At 52.4% G+C, this 23,603-nt stretch overlaps 3 protein-coding genes across 3 annotated transcripts in view; 1 reads left to right on the forward strand and 2 right to left on the reverse strand.

Moving 5' to 3' along the window:
* Positions 1–18,037, reverse strand: part of NPLOC4 (NPL4 homolog, ubiquitin recognition factor) — a 30,418-nt gene extending 12,381 nt beyond the window's left edge. The window contains exons 1-12 of the mRNA XM_069872250.1: positions 17,896–18,037; positions 16,458–16,538; positions 13,319–13,431; positions 12,301–12,486; positions 9,537–9,585; positions 8,630–8,724; positions 7,325–7,448; positions 6,530–6,709; positions 5,181–5,267; positions 3,523–3,594; positions 2,708–2,834; positions 463–623 (exon numbers count right to left, since the gene is read on the reverse strand). Coding sequence (XP_069728351.1) covers positions 463–623; positions 2,708–2,834; positions 3,523–3,594; positions 5,181–5,267; positions 6,530–6,709; positions 7,325–7,448; positions 8,630–8,724; positions 9,537–9,585; positions 12,301–12,486; positions 13,319–13,431; positions 16,458–16,538; positions 17,896–17,910 — 1,290 coding nt within the window. The 5' untranslated portion in view covers positions 17,911–18,037. The remainder of the gene's footprint in view (positions 1–462; positions 624–2,707; positions 2,835–3,522; positions 3,595–5,180; positions 5,268–6,529; positions 6,710–7,324; positions 7,449–8,629; positions 8,725–9,536; positions 9,586–12,300; positions 12,487–13,318; positions 13,432–16,457; positions 16,539–17,895) is intronic.
* A 249-nt stretch (positions 18,038–18,286) lies between these two features.
* TSPAN10 (tetraspanin 10) lies at positions 18,287–20,636 on the forward strand. The gene is made up of 3 exons (XM_069872398.1): positions 18,287–18,509; positions 19,469–20,055; positions 20,138–20,636. The coding sequence occupies exons 1-3, from the start codon at positions 18,447–18,449 to the stop codon at positions 20,424–20,426; spliced, it is 939 nt and encodes a 312-aa protein (XP_069728499.1). The 5' UTR covers positions 18,287–18,446; the 3' UTR covers positions 20,427–20,636.
* Positions 20,637–21,149: 513 nt separating this feature from the next.
* On the reverse strand, positions 21,150–22,705 carry PDE6G (phosphodiesterase 6G). The gene is made up of 4 exons (XM_069872399.1): positions 22,567–22,705; positions 21,569–21,795; positions 21,428–21,468; positions 21,150–21,307 (listed from the first exon to the last, which is right to left on the reverse strand). The coding sequence occupies exons 2-4, from the start codon at positions 21,712–21,714 to the stop codon at positions 21,231–21,233; spliced, it is 264 nt and encodes an 87-aa protein (XP_069728500.1). The 5' UTR covers positions 21,715–21,795; positions 22,567–22,705; the 3' UTR covers positions 21,150–21,230.
* Positions 22,706–23,603: the final 898 nt, after the last annotated feature.

Consider the following 23,603-nt stretch of genomic DNA (forward strand, 5'->3'; position numbering starts at 1 on the left):
GCCTGCGAGCGTGCAATACACAAGCGAATCCCTGCTTCACATAAGGAACACACCGCTTTTCGCCGCACCGTTTGTGCTAGCACACATCATACGGCTGTGCAGGGGAGGAAGCCGAACTCAGCTGTGGATTAAAATCAACAGAGAAGCATGGCAAATGCTGCCAACAAATACAGAGTAGGAGGTGAATTCGGAGCACTTGCTATGGGCCCTCAGTGGATCACTGCAGACCTCGTTTAGAAGCTTGATAGCCAATGGCTACTGCCGCGCTGGAAACCATAACAGCACTTTTATGAGGGGGAAACGGAGCTTCTGCAATTACTTTGCAGACATGTGGTGAACGGTTACTACTGAAAATAGTTCAGACCTCAAAGACATCCTTTCCTGAGCTGGCCACGCTGATTTCCAGACACACGGCAGAGCCGTTTTTTGCAGCTCCCCCACCCACAGGCACGCAGCCCTTACCTTATAGAACACATCAGGCACATACTGCTCACTGCTGGACTCCTTGGCGTAGCCCAGCTCTGGTGCATCTCGGCAGGGCAGCAAACACTCGTCTCGAACCAGCGCCATGCACTGATTTGAGACCTGGTACCCCTCAAAGTGGACTTGGTTGTCGGGACCACCTGGAAGAGAAAAGGCTGGTTCAAAATCCCCCATCAGAGTGATTTACTCAGTGTAACCCGAAGCAACGTTAAACACAATGGTCTTGCTAACAGGAACGAATGGTGAGAAGAAATCACTGGTGTTGCTGCATGGCAAGTACTTGTAGGCAAGAATCCCCTCTAAGCTCTATATTTATCTAGTAACACACATTTTTGCAGGTAGTCTACAGGAGTGACAGCAAGAGTGCTTTGCCAGAAATCACAGAATCACAGAATCAGAGAATGGCTTGGGTTGGAAGGGACCTTAAAGCCCATCCTCCACTCCACCCCCCTGCCACAGGCAGGGATCCTTCCCACTGGATCAGGTTGCTCAAAGCCTCATCCCACCTGGCCTTGAACACCAGGAGCTTAAAGGAGGGGAAGCTGCCCTTCCAGAAGTCTCCTCATGGCATCACTCTCTCACAACCCCGCAGGTATCTCCTCTCTTTCAAAACAAAAACCAGGCACACAGCTCCTGTGAGCCTGTTTCATTTCCAAGAGACCCTGAGCTGCAGACGCAGGGTTGGTCACCCAGTAATGGCAGGAATAAGAAGAAAAAGCGTTTAACTCAGGCTGTAACGGATGGCTTGGTGGAAATCTGACAATGGAAAGTGGAAATTAAGACCCTGGCTCACTGATAGATCACATGCTTGGCGCTTTAATTTGGATAATGTAAGCAACATCAGGTCATATGTCATCAGAATACAACTGGAAAGAGAAGATACAGACAGATGGTAGGAAAACGTTACTATTTCCAAACCTAGGAATTCAGGAGGGGATAGGAATTAATCCATGTAGAGGATTTAAAGGCAAAGTTGATGCAAACTATCCAAATATATTTATACAGCACAAGAGGAAGGAATCGAGTGTTTAAATAGAAACCTGATGGGCTGTTTTAACAGAAGAGAGCGAAATTATCTGGAACAGAAAAGAGGAAATATTCGTTTTCTACCCTTTGATCTCTAACCTCAATCACTCAGTGCTCCAGAACAAACACTCCTAGAAATTAAACAGAGACCAAGACACAGGGAAGGCCTGAACAAAGCTACCCATCATTTTCTCAGTAAAACACCTTGTTTAAAAGAAGTAGAAATAAATAAATAAAAGGAGCGAGCGAGATACACATCTATCTTTAATGAAAGATAGATGCGTTTAGCAGTCTGGAATGCAGGGGCAGCTGTCTGATTGCACAGGCCTGTTAACAGAATGAGTGTGTTTTCACTGAAAAAAAGGCTCCAGGAACACTTAGAAAACCTGGGCTTGGAGGAGGCAAAATGATATCACACTTTCAGTTTTCACGCTGGATGCTATTTGAAAGTCATGGGTTTTTTTCACTGTGTTAAGCAGCCCCTGAGCCCAGCGTATCTGCTCTAGGGAAATTTTAAATGAATACACGTGTTATCCTGTGGAGAAGAGCAGATTGAACTTCTAACGCTATATGTGTCCCAGCACACGCTAACGTCTCCCCTCACAGCCCGGGCAGCGCAGACTATTCCACAGCGCCTCTGGAGACTTGCTGTGAAAATGGCTAAAATCAGAGGTGACAAAGCAAAGCATTTTGCAGGCTTCTCTGTTTTATTCAGGCAAACAAAAGTGTTTCCATGTACAGAAAAGCACAGCATCCTATGAAATGGTTTCCCTGACAGCGACACAAGGGAGATAAAGGTCCTTCCTTTATGCTGAACCAGCCAGAGTAACTTTCGTGATCCGGACAGCCGCGGTTCTGCACTGCCGCTTTCAGGCAACAGAATTTGGAGTTTAGAGATTTGAAACAGAAAAGTGAGCAACAGTTACTCCCCTGGCTGCAGGCAAAAAATGCTTTCTGCATCAGAGAGGTGGGTGCTCCAGGTCTGAGCCTCAATTAAGTTTCCTGCAGGGGACAGGGTAAATAATTGTAGAGAAGATAGCACAAGGAATGAAAAGGAGCAAGATAAAACCCTTGTTAAATGGGACAGATGGGGACCAGGGCGTCTGACTTCTTCTGGCAGAGCTGCATATTCTTCCTCTATGGCCAAGAGAGAACTCATGTGTAACAAGCACCAGGGCAAGCTGAGGCCAGTCTATACCTGTAGCCACAACTGTGACAAATTTGGATCCAAAATGACCATCTGGAGAGAGGCGACAGATGTTGGGCTGCTGGTTCTGAAAGTTTCCAGCTGTGATGCACTCTTCTGCGCTTAGATAATATGTGTCCTGAGGGAAGAGCAGAAACGTCAATAAAAAGGACAACGTGATGTGGCCTAGACCTATTCCCTGGTCTGCAGCCAAAGCAAGCTACCAACACCCCAGTAAAACATGCTTTCGTAGAAAGTAGCTGCAGAAACCGGGAAAAGAATGCGACATGTCAGCTCTGCAGCCCTGAGCCTGGCTCTCGCCAGGACTCTCCCTCTCCTAGCTCCACCTACCTTTACACACCTTTTTTTTCACAGCAGGTTTCATTTTCCAAATAGGGATATCATTGATGTTAGAGTTACAGGAAGCCAAGAAGGTCAAAGTCTGAGCCACGTATATCTCAGAGCCCAACCCGTAGGAACATCCTCTGACTGAGTCACTGTTGCTCACTGAGTTTGCACCTCGCACAACCCCATGCCCTCCACTCTTACTAAGTTTTCTTAAACCACAAGCATCACACTTTCTTACAGCAGAGCGGGTGAAGGACTGCAGGCAGCTTTACGTGTCACCCAAACAGCTTCAATCCCCTATCAGTGCTCTTCGAGCTCAAGCTCCAAGCTTCTGAAATAACTGCATTTCACAAGAATTCCAGTCCCAGCGTCACCTCCAGCCCTGTGCTGCCCTGGCTCAGAATTCCGCTTGGCACAGCTGCCACGTATGCGATTGCACAAACCCAGCAGCTGTAATTGGCTGCACACTTGAATCTCACCTTGTTTCTGCTGTATCGAACAGTCCCTTTCCGTGTGTCTTCAGAGACCAGATCAGTAAATATCCAGCCAACCTATAAAGAAGCGTTATGGAGAAAGTTGCTTTAAGAAAAAAATAAAAACCCAAACCTCAAACCAGAAGAGAGCATATACATTTTCTCCTAGCAGGACACGATGTTCTTGGCTCCTTGCACAGCCCTGCTGTACGCTGCCTGAAGGAAATGGCTCTCCCAGCTGTGCTGGGCTCATTTGAATCCGATTTCCAGGAGCAGCATGCCAGCTGGCCGGCCAGGGGCACCTGCAGCTTTATGTTTCACTATGGAATATTTTTTCATGGAAAGATCTGGAGGCTGCAAGAGGCCTCACAGCCACTGCCTCCTCCCACCCGCAGCAAAAAAGCATTTCCTATTGAGCATTCAGAGCAAAGCAGCATCGGGAGCGCTAGCGGATGACAAAGCAGCTCACATGATCTCATTTTGAAGCTCGCAGTCACTAGTTAAGATAAAGCTCATATGTTCCCACTGGAGTATGATTCATTCCAAATCAGAGCCTGCTCCGATCCAAAAAATACATTCCTGCTTTCTGCATTGTTTGCACATATGAGTGTAGATGTGTACACACACACCGCTGCGTGAACCCGTGCTAAAATCAGCTCTGATCAGCCCCTCGTGACCAACACCCACCGCATTAACCCTTCAGAGGAAGGACTGCTGATTCAGGTTCCTGCAGAGCCCAGACAGACACAAATCTGCAAGCTGCAGTAAGTTACAGGTTAAGTCACATTGCTAAAAAAATATCTGATGCGAGAAGCAAAGGAAAAAACATGGAAATAAATAATGCGCACAGAAGCTTTGCTTCAGACACTGGCAAAATGCTAAAGATTTTATCTTCAGAGAACAAAAGCCCTCACCACAGATGTTTACAGTCTACCATACCGAGGCTTTTCTGATTTGTGTTTTCTTTAGCAAGTCAAATCTTGTTTGTGTACGTCTCATTCCTGGCATTCACACAATGCCAAGAGACTTCCCAAACCGGAAAATATCAGAAAGGTTTTGAGAGATGACAGCAAACCACTGGATCCCAATACCAGTACGTCCTGATTGGATAACTGGTGGCTGTGGGCACAAGGACAAGAGAGGAGGGCGGCTCAGCTGCTGAGGACCTGCACCTCTAAACCAAGGAACAGAAGACCTCACCACAGTCGGCCGAGCAGCACCAAAAGACAAGATCTGACAGGGGAGAATAAACATCAGCAGGAGCCTCTTGCTCCTGGAAGTGGAGCACTAATTCTGTCAAAAGGCAGAGCAAACTAGGAAGGCAACTCCAGCTACATTTGAGCCCAATTAGCACTCACTGAGGAGATGCTACCAGGAACAGCTCCCGTCTGAGGAGAAATAAAGGGAAAATTGTGTTTCTGCTTCTTTGCTACTCCCTTTGATGTCATTCATGACAGAGGACTGCTGACTTCAGCGGCACAGCCCTGCTAGACGTTTGTGCTCAGGAAAATGGTCTAGTTTTGGTTTTTATACCTAAAAGCATAAAAGCTACTGACACTTAAGCTAAATTTCAGGTATGCCCAAACCATCTGGAATAACCATGTGGAGCTGACAATTTTCTTTACTGCCATACAGACAAACATGAGATCCGACAACATGCTAACCTTTCTCAGTCCAAGCTTTGCAGCGATCTCATCCACAACCTCGGCTTTTGGATCTTCCAGGATCTCCAGGCTGTTTTGTGTACCAATCTGCAGCAAAGAAAAACTCGCTAGTGAGGCAGAACAGGAAAAAACACAGTACACTTTGTCATTGTCAGGAGCGAGACAGAGGATGGAAGCAGAGGTCTGGGTTTCCCCTTTGGCATTATCACTGACCAGTTTCACCCCAGAGACCTCCTCCATTCACAAAGCCATCCTGTCGGAGCTCTTCAACTACGTTTGCAAACTACGTTGGGGTTTATGAATGAAAGACTCAGCATTTACACACAGGCCATTGCTGTTTCCGAGTGCTTTGGAAAAGTCGAGGGATTATTTAATTTTTCCAAAGCTCTGCGTTTAACCTGCCAGTTTTGTATCGCTATTTCATTTGTTTGAATCTTTGAGCAGCTGAGAGGCAGAAATCCAGTGAATCCAAGAACCCAGGCCCAGGCCCTCCCCTGCGCTCTGGAGAACACGACTCCATCTGGGTGTGTTTCAGAGGCGAGATCTCGTGTGGGGAGATGCCGTGTCCAGAAGCACAGCAGGGACTGCTTGCCAAGACAGCAAAAGCTTCCCTGCTTTCACCACCCACAACTAGAAGTGCATGAACTTCCAAAGCAGGGGTTTATCAGCAATACTGAAACAATGGAGGAAACTGCTCTGTTCATGTTGGAAAGATGGGGAGGAACTCATAAAAGCCTTGCAATTCTGCTCTCGCAGACACACGCTGTCCAAATCCATTTGTTCTCTTCCACTAACAAATCCGTTGCATTTTACTCTAGCAACCCTGCAGGAATCGCCCAGAGGAAGAAAACATGACCCACCATGACATGTTTGTATACGCAGTGTCTGCACTTAGAAAAGTGGCTTTGATCAGTGGTGAAGAAGCCAGTAGGCAAACTCAGCTTCAAGCTGAGCCTTGTGTTGTGGGCAGAGTGGCTTTTCAGTCTCCATTTTCAGCTTTCTGACACCAAATTCAGCTGTTGGGCTCCCAGGAGGCCAAGTCGCCGCCCAGGAGGACTCTGCAGTGCTGAGTGCGGTGCTGTGCCCCATCTAGTGGGGATGCTCCGTGGCACATGTCATCCTTGGCCTCCCGATAAGGCAGCAGGCTTTGTTTTTGTCTAATTAAGCTGTTTACATTTTCCCACAGAGTTGATAAGAAATTGAAACAAGGGCTGCAACCTTTTCATGGGCTCATTCTTACAGAGCTGCAGTCAGAAACACTGCATGAGGTTTCCCAAACAAGAAACTGTTTCCATGACCCCTAATTATCTTTATGAGTCAACACCAATGCCAGAGCACCCAGCTTTTACCTGTGGGGGTTCGTAGATGGCAGCAACCTCCGCCCGGATCCCCAGAGGGATGTCTTTGTGCTCTGTGTACCGGCCATACAGATACCCAAGATGCTGGTTTCCTGTCTTCCGCCAGAAGTCTAGGAAGCGATCTGCAATTGTGTGGTTCTCAAACATGATGTTGTCAACATGCCTGTATTTCTGTTTGACAAAGTTCAAGCGTCAGGCCATCCTCAGCTAGGTCCGTTTGCTTTGCCTATCGCCGATGCCTTCCCAGCTGCCTGGGACACACACCACCCCGTTACAGCCGAGTCCATCCAAAGCAGGGTCAGGGAACGCTGGTTGGCTCCCTCCCTTCCCTTCCTGCTCTGCTGCAGCTTCCCACCTCAGCCCCACTCCCCTGCCCAGCAAGCAGAACCCAGCACGGACTGGAGCATGGAAGTGCTGAGCAACTCCAGCACCCCATCAGCCTGGGTTCTTTACTGGGGCCGTTACCCCGACTGAAAAAAAAGCCACTGAAATCTAAAAGGAAACAAAAAGAAACAGTGGGTGGCCTTTTGCATCCCACGTGGAAAAAAAGTGGAGATTCGTTGCTGGCGGTGCCAGCCCATATGTCCTCCACACTAAGAGGAAACTGCTGAAGCAGATGCATTTTGGAGTCCTTTTCTGCAAGGACTGAAGACCTTAACAGCCATTTCCCTGAGAGCTGCCAATGTGCACGGGCTTCTTGCTCCAAGTTGGCTGTTCTTGAAGACATCTCTCCAAAAATAAAAGTCAATTCCCTTCTCAGCTTTAAGCACAAGGGCTCTGTCTCACCTGCCTATTGAGAGTGATGGCACTTGGCTGACACTTTGTGCAAATGCCTTCTGGCCAAGGAGGATGCCCTTCACAGCCCGATTTGATCTTGCAGCTGATGTTTTCCAGGGCAACAAATTTCCCCCTGCAAGGAGGAAAGAGAGAAAGCTGCTGTTACCGCTGTAAATGCTTCAAAAAACCTCAAGCAGCTAGAAATATCATCGATGACCCAGGGCAGAGGAGACACAGTAGCACTAATGCTTTGCACCTTCAAAGCACCCTGCAAACATCCGGGGGATGCTCTACCCCTGCAGGCCCCAAGTAACCTCTGCTGCTCACTTAGTGAGGGAGGTCAAGAGGCTGACACGTGCTCCCCTCCCTGAGCCAGCTCCTGAACAGATATTCAAGCAAGAGCAGAGACAGAAAACTCACGGGACCCTGCTTAAATAATTTACGCAGCACATAGGAAATAATAGATTATACTGCCAGGGCAAATTAAAGCTCCTTTTATGTGCACGAGGCTTCCTGCAAAGGTAAGTTCCCTTCAAATAGAACCATCATGGACTTGAGCAGCAGCTCACACAGACGTTAAAAAGATCCCGACGGCATTTAGAAACAGGAGAGAGAAGGTTAAACACATAACTTCTTTAAAAGAGCTGCATTTCAGAACGAGGCGGTTCCCGACATCCTGAAGGGGATTTTAGATCCTTTGCTGAACGCGTGCGCCACAGTGAGGCATAAAGAAAGAAATACTCTTTCCAGCGTTTCCCCTCTGCTCAGCACTTATCCGGTCTTCATCACCACTGCATCCTCCACCCCGTTGCAGGGCAAAGCGACTTATTTTCCAGGTAGAAGGCACGGAGCCACGGCACCATGGCAAGAAAGGGTTTCAGTAGGAACACACAGAGCATGGGACAGAGCACAATCGGGCCCTGAGGAATGTTAGGCTCGTCTTTCTGTTCTGTTCACGTTTGTAGGTAAGAAAAGCTGTTGGGGAGTAAAAGCTCCCCAGGCCCGCCGCAGTCTCCATGCCTCTCCACAAGGTTTGAGACCAAGGTTTGGAGCTTGGGGAACCCCATTCCCTCCATCTGGCTTTGCCTGCCATTAGGAGTGTTTCCTGGAAGCAATGGCGTTGCCAACACAAAGGAAAAGCCAGATTTATTTTTTCCCCTGCATTTTTTTCTTTTCTTAATAGGTTGTTTCCTTCTCAGTTTGCCATTCAATAGTTGCATCCAACACTGCTCCGCTGAGATCTGTCTGTACTTGCACTTGTATTTTAAAAAAGAAGCTACAACCAGATTCCCTCAAATACAGAGATTTTCTTACTTGTCTGCCCCTCCGGTCAGCTTCCTGATGTAGGCATGGAAGGACATGTGCTTCACAGGAGGTTCCAGGTGGTTTAAATAATCCTCATCAAAAGGCTGCCAAAAACATCACACAAAAGGCAGGTCAGACACCTGTCTGATAACAGACGGATCACTAAACAAATGGATGTTCAGGAGTCAACCCCACCGGCTCTCAATGTGGAAACAATCAAGAAAATTTAGGCTCACTTTTAAGGCAGCTACTACTGGGATAGAAACAGTGAGGCTTTACAACAGCAAATTTTATTATGGCCTCCTACTTCTATAACAGATTTGTTCCACAAATCAGAATGAGCCTCAAAGGCAAAACGCTTTTCCCTTTCAATATCCAACAACAAACAAAAAGCCCAGCTGCTCAGACAAGGCCACAGAACTTCCAGAGCACCCAGCAGGGGAGCAGGGGTACAGCCACGCTGGCTCACAGCAACTTTCGAGGGATCGCTGCTTTATGCCATAAATTATACAGCTCAGCACATTTGTAGGCATTACTAAAGCTGCCTTCAACCCGAATAATACAGAGTTAAACTGGGAAATGCTGGGATCCACGAGAGAGAGGATGAAACAAGAAGATCCAGGCAAGGGCGGAGAAGAAGGAAAACTGAAGCTTTTCTAAAGTGTTGTCTGTTAAACTCATTATCGCAGAAAAACAGAGCATTAACCAGCATAAACGCAGGGTCACTAGGGCCTAGAGCTTTAGCGATCCCGGCTGCAAGCCGGCATTTTTGACAGTGCACAGTGAGATTCTGACCCAGAGCTGACATCTCTACAGTGAGCAGTTCTCTGAGGAAAAGCGTTCATACTGGAAGAAGCAGAATCCAAGAGGAAGGGCTTTTGGGTGACTTTCTAGGGCACCTTCTTGGGGTTCTTACCTCCAGCGGGACACAATGCACGCATTTACCCAAGGGGCCGTGGCGGCATCTGTGAAAAGAGAAAGAGAAGTAGCGTTAAACGTTGATTAATAATGGAAAAGCTGGACTAAAAGTTGCTCCAGACGAACAGTTTTGGTGTGGAATTTGGTGTGCAATCATACGCCTCTGAGCAAATCCCCACCCACCAGGGAATACTGCAGAGGGGTCATCATGAGATAATTTCACACAGAGACAGAAACAGCTTTGGGTTAAATCTGAGATCCAGGGTCAAGACCAAACCCTCTGAATGCCTGTGGCGCTGGGAAGCGGCTCTGCTCTCTGAACAGCCATGTGAAGCCACGTCAGGTCACAGCTTCTCAAGTTTTACAGCTCTGCGTTGGGGTAGGGTTTCAATTCAAAGAACTTTAAATCTAATCTACGTCACAGGGCTGGCCTGTGTGTTCTTAACAAAAAGACAAGCAAAACATTCATCCTTTATCAGTCACCAGAAGATGGCCTGGAACAAACAGGGAAGCATGTGTTTATCAGAGTGATAAAGACCTGCTGAGTAAAGTTACAAAACAGAGGGGAAAACATCGCATTTTGAGGCAATTGCTTTAAAAAAACCCAAACCAACAGAAATTCCATCCCCTTAGCTTTGCCCCAGCACTAGGTCAGCGTGAGTTTTCAAAAGAAGGCCTCTAGAGAGGAGCATGGATGTTGGCTCTGGTAAAGACAAAATGGATGGGATCCAGTTGCAGCATTGCTTTTAAGAAAGTATTGTGGCAGATAATGTACATAAATGACCACTAAAGGCTGCTAATGCACTCAGCCCAGCACCAGCATCCCTTTTGTGTTTAGATTGATATGCACTCACAAACACAGGAACAAGCCCAGACACACTCCTTTTCTCATAAATATCCACTGCTGAGCTTTGGCTCCCTGCTAGGAACAATACCTTCATTTATCCTTGTGAAAAATGTGGTCAAGTTAAAGACAATGTTTTTGCCATGGAGTAGTGGGGTTTGCCTTTATTGTTTCAATAATGTGACATTTCCCTCGTTTATCACCAGCCTGAAAAGGTTAGATAGGATTTTCCCTGTAAAGGCTATGTCTCTCCAAACTTCCTTGCTGCTGCGGCACTAAAGATAAACCACATGGAAGACAGCACAATGGGGGAAGGACCAGCAACTCTGTTTGAGAAAGAATTCTTGGTTGCCTTTACAATTTTCACTCAAGGCCTTTCAGGAATTATGTTGCAGAGGGACCCAGCCCCACGCCAACAACCAGCACAGAGATCAGGCTGGGAACCAACAGCGACGTTGTTAACGATGAGCAATAAAACCTGACCATCCAGACACAGGGCATTTTAGCAGCATCAGTGCAGATTTATGGTGGTTTTAACTCGCCATTGTATCAGGACTTTTACAAAAAATACCAGCTGCTTTGTTCACCTAAGCCTCTTGCAGCAAAGGGCTTTGGCAAGGCTGGACTTTACTGCATTTTTTCTGAGCAAAACGGACTCGTGGGTTTCACAGAAAGGTTAGAAAGGCACATAGTGAAAAGGAATCATATAATGGTTTGGGTTGGAAGGGACCTCAAAGCCCATCCAGTTCCAACTGCCCTGCCATGGACAGGGACACCTCCCACTGGATCAGGGGCTCCAAGTCCCGTCCAACCTGGCCTTGAACATCTCCAGGGATGGGGCAGCCACCACTCCTTGGGCAACCTGGGCCAGGGCCTCCCCACTCTTACAGGAAAACTTTGTAAGACCTTATCTCAATCTCTCCCCTCTTTGTTCCCCCATGTCCTATCCCTGCACTCCCTGACAAACAGCCCCTCCCCATCTCTCCTGTGGGCGAGGAAGCCAAAAACTAAGCAGGCAGAGAACCACGCTCCACTTCCACATCTCTGCCATTGGATGCTTCCAATTGTTCCCTTCATTGCTGTGTTTTCCCTTTAGGAGGAGCAGCTGAATCTAAAGACACAGAAGTGTTCCTGCTTGGGACATCTAGGGTGAGGTGCCACATCCAGCTGCCCCAGAACCAAAGAGAACAGTGCAGGGTTGTGTTGGCTCTGCCCAAGCAGGGAGAGACCACATGGCAGCCGGAGACGGCGACAGAGCTCAGTTCTCCACTCCCACAGTGGAGCCGCTCACAATTTAGGAAACGAATCCCATCGTGATGTTCACCCACTGAAGCAGCAGCTCTGGCATCCACGCCTCTCCTGTGAGATGGAGACCTGGCCCTGCCACCCCGCATGCCTGTCACCTTGGGACCCAAACAGGGAACAAGACATTGGGACTGTGTGGAACAGGAGCTACCGCAGACAGCGGGCTTATTGAGCAATATGCCCCACACAGAGCACAGCCTAGTATTTCAACACAGCACTGGCTGCCAGGACATCCCGGCAAAGAATTTAGAGTATTTGTTTTAACCTAGAGAACTCCAAATGTTTTAGGAGCACAAAATACATGGCCACAAGTCCCATAACAGGGGCCACCTTGATCAGAACAATAGATGCTCTGAATGAGTCCTTCCTGGCAAAGACCCTGGGATTTTGGTATCTGCTTCCTCCCTCAACTCACCAGAGCTCGATTTAACCTTCCAGGACAATGGTAGGGGCTGCTTTCCCTTGTGAACGTTTCAAAGGCAGCGAGGGATACAGCAGTGGCTCAGAGGGCAGTTCCCAGCGCATACTTCCTGGCTGCTGGCTTCAGACAAGACGTTACAAGCCCCGGTGAGGCACAGACATGTCGGCAGAAACAAAATCCACCTGTACTTACAGCTGCTGGTCTCGATTTCGGTAAATCTTCCCGTCCTGTTTGATCAGATACTGGTCAATCTCATCTTCCACCACCTGCGGGGCCCCCACGGGCCGCAAGCCCTGGGAGACAGAGGTGTCCATGGTCTCTGAGGAGGAGGAGGACCCAGCTGGGCTCGAGGGGTAGAGAAACAGCATATCGCCATGCCTACAAGTGAAGAAAAACAACACACAGGTATTAGTAGATACTTCAGGGTAGCAAACTCCCAGAGCACATAATTTATCACAAACTATACACCGATGTGCAACCGTGGCAGCCTGAAGCCATTCCATCAGCAGCCTCCTTCTGCTGCTTCGGTCCTTTGCACAACAAATGCAAAACTTTTCATCAGACTGAGGGAAGAGGATGAAGAAAATGGTAAAAGGAGTCTGAGAGAGAAGCAACAGCTCCAACAGGGAAAAAGGAACAGAGCGAATCCATCATTTCACAGCCTTTCCAAGGCAGCTGCCGGCCTTGACACATTGAAGCGACAAGTTGCACATGGTGGTAACAGTTCTTGTATTTTTAGTCAGTTTAACATCGCTCCTGACATGAACAGAGTGAAGACGTTCCCAACTGAACATGAAGCAACTGCACCGCTTGGCGCCTCCGAGCACCCTGGGAGCCTGCTGACAGAAGGCAGGAACCCTGGCTTCTGCACGGGGGGACCCTCAGCCTCTGGTATTGATGCAGAAAAACAGGACAGCGTGAGTGAAAGCAGTGATGAGGGAGCTTGCTGCGGGCTGTAAAAGATCAAACAGGAGGCCTCTTGCTGCCTCGCCACAACAAGCAAACAGCAGCTCAAGGAGTAACCTAAGAACTGGCTGCCACGGCCTTGCACGTAGTCGTTCTGATCACCCCCATCTCAGCTCTCAATCAAGCTCGCCTCCTTGTTAGCTGGCAAACAACAGCGGAAAGCCAAGAGCCCAGGCAAGCTCAGGAAGGAGGCAGCCTGGCATACAAAGCCCCCCTTCACCCACAGTGCTCTGTCAGGACTCACTTGATTTTCAGTAAGTTGAGAGATTTGTTTTGTGATGCTGTGATCTCTCCTGTCCGGTTTCTATTAGTGTAGACAGAAAACCCATTATTCCTGAAACCAAATTCTTTCGCAACCTGAAAGAGAGAGCAGAATGACGAGGTTTAAGATACCTCACATCCCTGGCCGCATGCTGAAAGCTGCTCAGAGCAAGTGCTAAGTCCAGGAAGGCTTAAGTGAATTCATCCGCATTTCTAGGAGCGCAGGATAAATGGGAAAAACAGAAACACTAAGTACACAAGCAACTTATTTTAAAAAGCAACTTAAGGAATGTGTCTCTCACAGCACAAATATAGAATTTTACCTAAATCCAGGCAAGCACTGCCATGACTACAGGGGGAAACTCCCCTCTACATTATCCCAGTTCTCTCTCTCCAGCCTTGCCAGCTAGCATCAGCCAAGTCATTCCCATACTCCTATGGCCAGAATTCCTCAGTCCAGATCTTCACTTCTAAGGATCCTTTGCTTTCAGCTCCACTTTCACCTACCAGTTGCTACATGAGTTCCGCTCTGGCTCTTCTGTTGTTCCCCTTTATTTTTCCCTATTTGCTTCTGTTCTCCCTGTGGAAATCACCCTCACCATTACCACCTCTCAGTCCTCAGCTAGGTTTTTCCCCTGCTTATCCTCCCACCAGGTAAGTTTGAGGCCGCTTTCCCCTTGATCAGTCAAATGCCACTTCACAACAATAGCAACTTTCACATTTGGCCGCTTAAAACCAGAATCAGTTTAGAAGTGGTGTTAGAAGTTTCTCCGGATGACAAATTCTCTCTAAATTCTTAAGTTCATAGCCTTATTTTGAGTCAATACATCTCTCTGGCTGTAGAGACAGTGACCGAGCACAGGACAGATCTCACAAGCCACAAACACAACTGCCAGATGAGCAGAGGCATGAGTTTCTCTGCTGTCAGCTCTGCTGGGATGTGCAGTAGTAACTGATCTGCCGCTGCAATGCAACGGGAAGGACTTCCCAGCACCTCACCTCCTCCCTCACACCTGCCAGAGTTACATGGTGGCTCCTCAGGCCATAGGCTTCATAGAATCACAGAAACATGGAATAGTTTAGGTTGGAAGGGACCTTAAAGCCCATCCAGTTCCATGGCAGGGACACTTTCCACTGGATCAAATTGCTCAAAGCCTCATTCATCCATTTTTTGCCCACAACACTTAAACAAAAGGCTCGAGTTGGTTCCAAATTCGACTCTAACCCAAACGCACCCAGGAGCTGACTCCAGTGCTCTTCCCTAGGACATGCTACAGAAGATTAAGATTCCTGAGGCACGCACCTCTCCATAATGCACTTTCCTGCACACTTGCGGCTTTTCTGGAATCATCACTGCTAACAGAGAAGCAGCAATTTGATGCCTCCTTAACTACAGCTCTCTAGCTAAATCGGAAATCCACCATATGGATTAGCATCTCAGTGCTAAAACCCACAGCTATCAACACGCACAGATCTTAGGTAGTAAAATCTGCAACTTCTCTCTCTGTCAAGTAAGCCAAATATTAGGAAAGAAACCCAAACGTTCCCTGTATTCAGCTCAGCAAGGGGCTATCGTTATTCCCAGACCAAGAGGCGGTTTCAGTGAGTGCTGACGCTCTTGTTCCAACAGCGAGTGGTTGCAAGCGCGATTGTTCCACGCTGCCTCTGGTAACATGAGCCCTGGAAACCCAGCAGCTTGTTTTGCACAGGTTCCAGAGATTCTGAAAGCAAGGCTTTTTCCCTGGGGTGAGGCTGCTCAGAGGCTGCAGTGGCCGCTTCTGGCCCAGCCCTGAAATCTATCAGGATTTTCGCTTGGTCAGGCAGGGATTGCTGGTGTGGTCTGGGCCCCGGTTTCCAACAAAGCAAATGACTCACAAATAGCAGCAGGTTTCACTCTGCCCCCTATTCCCCTTGCAGGGGAACTTTCAAAACTCAGCCGACCAAAAGAATGGCCCTTCAGGCAGAGGAACACAGAGTGCTTCTCTTATGAAGCGAATAAATCCTAATCTGAGGGTTCCAGGTTGCAGCTGAGCTCCAGGAGGGAAGGAAACGGGGAGCTGCTCACTCTTCAATAGCAACTTTTAAGCCTTGAGCAGCCGCATCAGAGCGAAGAACAAGTTACAGCCAACCCCAGACCTGACAATACAAGCACTCAGTGTGTTCTCCTCATCCCAGGGCAGCAATCTTTCCCAGATGCTCTCACATCACCTTACAAACTCGCCTCATTTCCTCCCCTGCTCTCTCCCAAAATGTATCAGAAAACCAGTGCCACACAAAGCACGCTCACGTGACATTCAGAGCACAAATCAAGCGGCTAATTTTCAACTGGATCCTGCCTGAAGTGGCCAATCCCTTGTAGCAGGCTTTGACCACCGAACAACTTTCCAGTGCCACTGTCCGCCTCTGCTTCCCCAGCTGCCGTTCCTTTGGGAGAACACTAACAACGTGTGCTCCCCCAGGAAAGCTGCTGCCCTGGGAAACTCCAACTGTAAAGCTGAATAAGTTTATAGAATCACAAAATAATTAGGTTGGAAGACCCTAGAGACCATCAACTCCAACTGTACCTGTTTACTACTAAATCATGTCCCCAAGCACCTCATCTACCCGCCTTTTAAACACCTCCAGGGATGGTGACTCAACCACCTCTCTGGGAAGTCTCTGCCAGTGCCTGAGAATCCTTTCTGTGAAGAAATTTTTCCTAACATCCTGACGCAGCTTGATGCCATTCCCTCTCGTCCTATCATGTGTCACTTGGGAGAAGACACCAACACCCACCTCTCTGCAACTTCCTTTCAGGCAGTTGTAGAGAGCAATGAGGTCTCCCCTCAGCCTCCTCTTCTCCAGTCTAAACAACCCCAGTTCCCTCAGCTGCTCCTCATAAGACTTGTTTTCCTCTTTAAATTTGTTATTTTCCCTCTGGAACAACAATGAGAAAACTTGTTTTGGGCTACACCAATAAAAATGCCATTTTCCACACGGCATGGTGATGCTCGCTGCCATCAGCACGTTTGCCGAGCAAGGGGAAGCGCAGAACCCCCTGAGAGAGAGAGGCCGTGCAGGCTGAGCTGCAGGCGCCCCGCTTAGTCCCACAGGCAGGAAAGCTGCAGGGAGGCTCGAGATACCTTCTTGAGGAACGTCGCCACTGTTTCTCTCTTGGTGGCTGTGATGCGCTTCACTCCGTCCGGCGACTGCACTCGGATTATCTGCGGGACAGAGAGGACAGACAGCACGAGTCAGTGACAGGGGACACAGCTCACCCTGCCGGAGCCACGCTGAGGCTTCCTGCGCACAACGTGGGCTGTTCCAAGCTCTCCTCCCTCCTGTCTTTAACGCTGCTTTTCATAAGGGACTGTAAACACAAGCAGAAGCGACCTGCCCTGGGTCAGCAGCACCGGCCAGACATTTGCACGCTGCCTTTTCGAGGCACGACAAGACGTTGGCACCAAGAAAAACACTAACGCCGCTTTTTCTTTCTCAAAGTTCTGACCTCAGAGGTGGAATTAAACTTTCAGGAGGGTGAATCAGAGCTTCCAAGAGAGCAATTTATTCAGTACCCGCACGCAAACACTGGCCTAACTGGTGCTAATGGGTGCCTGTGTTGTTGTTATGTCTCAGCCCATGTTACAGGTTCCATGAATAATGAATCATAGAATCATAGAATAACCAGGTTGGAAGAGACCCAATGGATCATCGAGTCCAACCATTAAAACACATTAACATTAAAACACATGAACACACAAGAAGCACCACAGGGCTTAGGCTGTTACTGAGAAACTCTGAATGCAAACATTTGTTGCAACTTGAAGTCAGAAATGGAAAGACCTATTAGCTTTGGGGGGGAAAAGGCCAAGATAATCCTTCACACGCTGACAGGGAAGTAGCAAACATAAATGTCAGTGTCCTCACACTGCCAAGAACCAGAAGAGTGACTCGAGTTGCTCTGAAGAGGCCCTTCACCTGCTGATCTGTTCGAGATGCCAGAGAGCGTGCCGAGAGGAGGGGCGCAGGAGGAGAGGGGGGGCTGCGGTGTCCTGGTATCACCTTGCAGGAGCCACTTTGCACCCTCCTGACTTGCAATAAGCCTCAACTCCCCGTGAGTCCCTTTTCCCTCTCCCAGCAAGCCCCTTTTCTTGCTCCCAGTTTATAGTGAGTCCCTTTTCCCTCTCCCAGCGAGCCCCTTTTCTCGCTCCCAGTTTATAGTGAGTCCCTTTTCCTTCTCCAAGTTTCCAGCGATCCCCTTTCCCTCTCCCAGCTCCCAGGGAGCCCCTTTCCCAGCTCCCAGCCCCTCTCCGCCCGGGCTCGGGCACCTTCCCCCGAGCCATCCCCGCCCGGGGGCGGCGCGGGGCCGCTCTCCCGAACTCCTCCGAGGAGCCAAACCCCAGGGGACCCGTGCCTGGCCCCGCTCGGAGCGGGCGGGGGGTTCCCGAGGGCCTCCTAGCGGGGCCGCCCGGTGCGACGGGGCGGTCAGAGCGCGGCCGGGCCCCGCCGCCAGGCAGGAATCTGCTGCCTCATCGCCCCGCCCCCTCCCCGCCGCCACCGCCGCCGCCGCCCGGGACTCACGATGGTCTCGGCCATGGCGCTGGCCGCCGCGGGCCGGGTCTCGCTGCCCGGTACCGGCCCTGCCCGCCGCCCGGCCCGGCCCGCTCCGCGCCGCCCGCTCCGCTCCGGCCCCTCCGCCTCCCGGCCCGGCCCGGCCCGCGCCTGCGCCAGCGCCGTCCGCGCCCCGCGGCCCGAACCCAACGTTCCGCCGCGCCAAGGTTCCTAGGGGCGGTGTCACCGCCGTAATCGTCCCCGCCGCTCTTGTGCCTCGGTGCCACCTCCACAACCGTCCCCCATGCTGCCTCGGTGCCACTGACAAAGCGTTCCCCCCCCTGCCTCAGCGCCCGCTCTTTCGTTCCGCACGCAGCCCCCTCCCCTTCACCCCCTCTCCCCCTCCAGGGCTCGGGGGGCTCTGCTGTGCCCCCCACCCCCGGCGCTGATGGGGCGGCAGGTGCGGGTGCTGCAGTGGGGCCGGCCCGGAGCGGGCCCAGCTGTGGGGCCGGGAGCTGCAGCGCTATATAAGCGCAGCCCCTCACATGATGGGAGCGTGACTGCCCCGAGCAGGCGGCGGGATGGCGCTGAGCAGGGCGCAGCAAGCCCGGCCCTGCGGGGAGAGCACCCGGCTGCTGCCCCAGGTACCGCCGGGACCCCTGCTTCCCCCCTCGGGACCCTCAGCACCCACCCCTGCTCCCTGCACCCTGGGGTGCTGGCTCCACGCTGGAGCTCAGAGCACCCCTTCTTGCCTTGTGCCCCCCTGTCCCACACACCCTGGGGTGCTGGCTCCACATTGGAGCTCAAAGCACCCCTTCTTGCCTTGTGCCCCCCTGTCCTACTCGCTCTGGGGTGCTGGCTCTACGCTGGAGCTCAGAGCACCCCCTCTTGCCTTGTGCCCCCCATCCCTTGCACCCTGGGGTGCTGGCTCCACACTAGGGCCCTCAGCGCCTCCCATCCCTGCTTTCTGCACCCCTGCCCCGCGCACCCCTACCTCTCGCACCCTTGGGTGCTGGCTCCATGCTGGAGCTCAGAGCACTCATTCCTGCCTTGTGCCCCCCTGTCCTACTCGCTCTGGGGTGCTGGCTCCATGCTGGAGCTCAGAGCACCCCTCCTTGCCCTGTGTATCCCTGTCCTACTCGCTCTGGGGTGCTGGCTCCACATTGGAGCTCAGAGCACCCCCTCTTGCCTTGTGACCCCATCCCTTGCACCCTGGGGTGCTGGCTCCACGCTAGGGCCCTCAGCACCCCCCATCCCTGCTTTGTGCACCCCTGCCCCGTGCACCCCTACCTCTTGCACCCTGGGGTGCTGGCTCCACGCTGGAGCCCACAGCACCCTAGCGGTGTCCATAGGGGTGAATCTGGGGGTCCCAGTTAGGGGCAGGGGCTTGGGGGGGGGGGGGGGGGCGGGCACTCACACGCTCCCGGTCTGCCCAGCTCAGGGTCTCTGCCATGGGGGAGATGTGGGGCACCCCGTGCAGGGCGCTCTTGCAAAGGGGCTCCAGGACCTGGTGGCAGCTGCGAGATGGGGGTACGTGGGGCATTTTGGGGGGGGTCTGCTGGGGTTGCTCCACTGGCTGCGAGTGGCTTCTCTGTCTGTGCAGGCATCCAAGCTGCTGGAGCTGCCCTACTCCTCCTCCGATGAGGATGATGGCTCTATGGCTGGAGACCTTCTGACAGCCGAGCAGGACGCTGGGACGTGGAGCCCCATCTCCAACAAGCCAAGCAGCTTCAGCCGGTGCGTGCGGTACCTGGCCTTCTGCTGGAATCTCCTCTTCCTCCTGCTAGGTCTGCTGGCCCTGGCTGTGGGGGTGTGGGGGCTGCTGGCCAAGGGCTCGCTGTGGGGGGAGCGCTTGGCCCCGCTGGGCTCCGACCCGATGCTGCTCTTTGTGCTGGCGGGGCTGGGGGCCAGCACCGTCTCCTTGGCCGGTTGCCTGGGCGCCCTCCGCTCCAGCCCTTGCCTCCTGCGCTTCTTCGTGGGCGCCGTGCTGGCCTTTGCGGGGCTGGAGGTGCTGGGGGGGCTGCTGCTGCTGGCAGCGCGGCACCGGCTGCGGGATGCTCTGCGGGATGCCCTGCTTCTCTGCATCCTGCGCTACCAGGACGAGCCCGACCTGCGGTTCTTGGTGGATGAGGTGCAGCGGAGCCTGCAGTGCTGCGGCCTCGGCTCCTATCGCGACTGGGAGACCAACCTGTGAGTCGGGGTGCTGGGAGATGGAGCGGGGGGGTCCCTTTCCCAAGCTGGTGCAGCCACCTCTTCTTCTCCATCTCCGCAGGTACTTCAACTGCAGCGCCCCAGGGGTGCAGGCGTGCAGCGTCCCTGCCTCCTGCTGCCTGGACCCCTGGCAGAACAGCACCGTCGCCAACACCCAGTGCGCTTTCGGGGTCCTGCGCCTGGGGGACGTGGCGGCCAGTGGCGTCGTGCACCTGGGGGGCTGCGTGGCCCAGCTCAGCACCTGGCTCCGCGGGCAGGCGGGTGGCATCGTGGCTGGCGCGGCTGTGCTGGTGCTGGTGGAGGCTGCCGGCGTGCTCATGGCACTGAAGATACTCAGGGACATTGATTGAGGGTGTGGGGACACGCAGGAGGTGGGGAGACGCAGAAGGCTGATCCAGCCCAAAATAAACCTTGGTGGAAGCCTGAACCCCATCCGTGTTCTGTCCATCCCACCCTGTGGCTTGGGGGAGACGCTTTCCATCCGCATCCCTGCCGACCCCAGACCACGACACCAAACTCGCGCGCTTGTTCTGGGTTTTAATGAGCATTTTTCCAGGCTGAGCCCTGCTGCAAGAGTCATAGAGGCATAGAATACAAGGTTGGAAGGGACCTCAAGGGTCATCTGGTCCAGCCTTTCTTGGCAAAAGCAGGGTCTAGACAAGATGGCCCAGCACCTTGTCCATCTAAATCTCAAAAGCATCCAGTGTTGGGGAATCCACCACTTCCCTGAGGAGATGATAACAATCAGCCATTGGAATAGCGGTGAAAAAATTTCCTTGTGTCCAATTGGAATCTCCCAAGCATTTACTTGTACCCACTGCCCCTTGTCTTTGCCATGTGATTCCTTGTAAAAACGTAGTTTCTATCTTCTTTAAATACTGGAACACCCTTTAATATTACTGCTCATTACTATCTAGATGACAGAGTTTACTTCCAAGATGATGGGACCTAAACTGCCCTGGTTATTTGGTGGGTGCTTGGCATAGTATCTTTTGGTGGTGGTGCTGGACTCACCTTCTCTTTAATGCCAGACAATTCCTGGCCCAATGCTTATACTGCCCGGTGCTAAGATCTGTGGCATCTGAAATGGGCACGGTCGGGGAGGCTTCTACCTACACAGCGCTACGGGGCGGGCGGCGATGGCCATGCCCTGCCTAGATGATGCCGTACTGAGCCAGCTCATGCAGCTCCAGGTGGCTGAAGGCTTCCCAGGGGCAGATGACGGTGATGTCTGGGGAGAGGAGAGAGGCTGCATCAGCGTGTGTCCCCCCCAAAGCCTCGCCACAGGCGGCTGTGCCTGCAGTGAGCCCTTCTCCCCACCCACAGCAGAGCAAGGAAGGGACCCCCATACCTGTTCCCAGCCCCTCCATGCCTGGGATGTCGTCGCCAAACCTGTAAGGAGAGAGAATGGTTGCTCTGATGCTCCAGCCAGCTCCCCCCCAAGCCCCCAGGACAGCCGTGTCCCCCCACCATGGGACCCTGCCCCACTCACCCCTGCACCCCCTTTTTGGGGGGCTTGCTTTTGAACTGCCTGGTCTGCCTCTGCTTGAATTTGGGTGGTCCCTTGCGAGGGGTGGCGGGTCCCCCCGTCACCCTGGTGGCTGATTTGATCTCCGGCTTGGGGGGCTCCAGGCTCATGTCTGTGCCAGGGCCAGCAGCCTGCCCCGGGGCGCGGTTGTCCCTGCGGATCCGGTGCTGGCACAGGATGGCTCCTCACACCTGATGGAGAGGAAGACAGGGGGGTCACCGCCTTCCCCTAGCACCCAGGGGTGCTCCCACCCTGTCCTGCTCCAGGGTGCGTGCGCCGATTGGCTTTCCGATCACACTGGAGCAGAGCCCCATCCTGCAACCTTGACTTAGCCCAGCTCAGAGCCCGCTAATCCCCTTACCCTAAAGACAAGGAAGGGCATCCCTGGGGACAGCAGCTCCCTGGGGGCTGTTCCCTGTGTCCTGGGACACCCAAGAGCCCCAACAGTGCTGTCAGGAGCCCCTTGGCTACAGCTCGCCCCGGCGTCTGTGCCGCAGAGGGTATCGGTGCGGGTGGAGGAGCGAGGCATCCCTCAGGACTTGTCTGTAGTGGGTTGGTTTTTTGGAATAGTGGGCACCCTGAGAGTTTTGTGGTGCAAGAGACAGCTCCAGCATCAGGCTGAGGGGGTTCAGCGCGGCTGCATGAGGGTCCCAGCCTGCAGAGATGCTATTCTGGGTCGCAGGAGCAAGGCGTCCTTCAGGACTTGTCTGTAGTGGGTTGGTTTTTTGGAATGGTGGGCACCCTGAGAGTTTCGTGGTGCAAGAGACAGCTCTGGCATCGGGCTGAGGGGCTTCAGCGCGGCTGCGTGAGGGACCCAGCCTGCAGAGATGCTGCTCTGGGTTGCAGGAGCAGGAGGCATTGGCAGGCTCCTGCCTGGAGAGCAAAGCGACACCCTGCCCCGGGACCCCAGTGCCCCCAGGACCAGGTCCCTTCCCACGCTCGAAGCAAAGCCCTGGACTTACCCAGCTGCCGCGGTCCCCGAGGCCAGCGCTGCTCAACCACAGACCTTCCGTCTGCTCCTGCTCCGGCCGGCGCACGTCCTATAGACGCTCTGGGTGGCTTTTAGGGGAGGGCAGATTTATCCTGCGCTGGGGTAATAGGATTATTAATGTTCCTTCTTTTCAGAGGGGTAATCTGATGTCCTTCCCCGCAGTGGGATGGGGTGGGGGGCTGCCTGGATTAGCAGCGCTGGCACTGACGGTGTCAGGACGCTGCAGATCACCTGCGAGGGGATCCAGCCTCCTCTCTCCACCCTGCCTCTGCTAGGGGACCCCAAAATGCCCTTTGTGGGGTGATCCCACCAGGGTGAAGCAGCAATGAGGGGACCTGCAGGTAGGCTGTGCCGAGAAACACCAGCAGCAGAGCCCATGTTGGTGAAACCACTGGTGGTTCCGGGTGTTGAGAGTGATTCAGCTCCCAAATCAGGGGCTGCTGGGGCTCCTGCCTGAAGTTGCTGCCAGATCCCTGCCATCGGTGGGACGGTGTCACTCCAAAGCTTCCCTTAATCCCAGCACTAAAGCAATTACAAAAAGGAATAATCTCAGCACACTTTAATTGAACTTCACCCCCGCCACTAATTGCAATTAGTTGGACTCCAACAAATAGGATTACAGGGAGCTGGGAGCGTCGTCTATGAAGCCAGCAGAACCAGCTACTTCTCCAGCAAGGAGCAGAGCCCTGGTGCTAATTGCTGCTGCCAGCTTGGGCTTCGTTAGTAAGCACCATCAAGGGCTTCGTGGCTCCATGGGGAGATGGTTCTGAGTGGTCTGTGTGGGTCCTGCTGGCCAGAAGCCTGTGTTTCCCCAAGCCCAGCTGGGTGGGATGGAAGTGGGGATGTGCTGGACCAAATTTATGGGGGTTGAAGATGGAAGCAAAGGCAATGGAGGAAGAAAAAGCACCGTGATCAACAGCCTGGCTGGCGGTGACCTTAGTACGGGTGCCCTTGCTGGGAAGCTGCTGGCCCCACGTGCTGGGGGCCGCACGCTGCCTGGGGAAGGGT

Source organism: Phaenicophaeus curvirostris, chromosome 19 (assembly GCF_032191515.1).
Source record: "Phaenicophaeus curvirostris isolate KB17595 chromosome 19, BPBGC_Pcur_1.0, whole genome shotgun sequence".
NCBI classification, from domain to species: domain Eukaryota; kingdom Metazoa; phylum Chordata; class Aves; order Cuculiformes; family Cuculidae; genus Phaenicophaeus; species Phaenicophaeus curvirostris.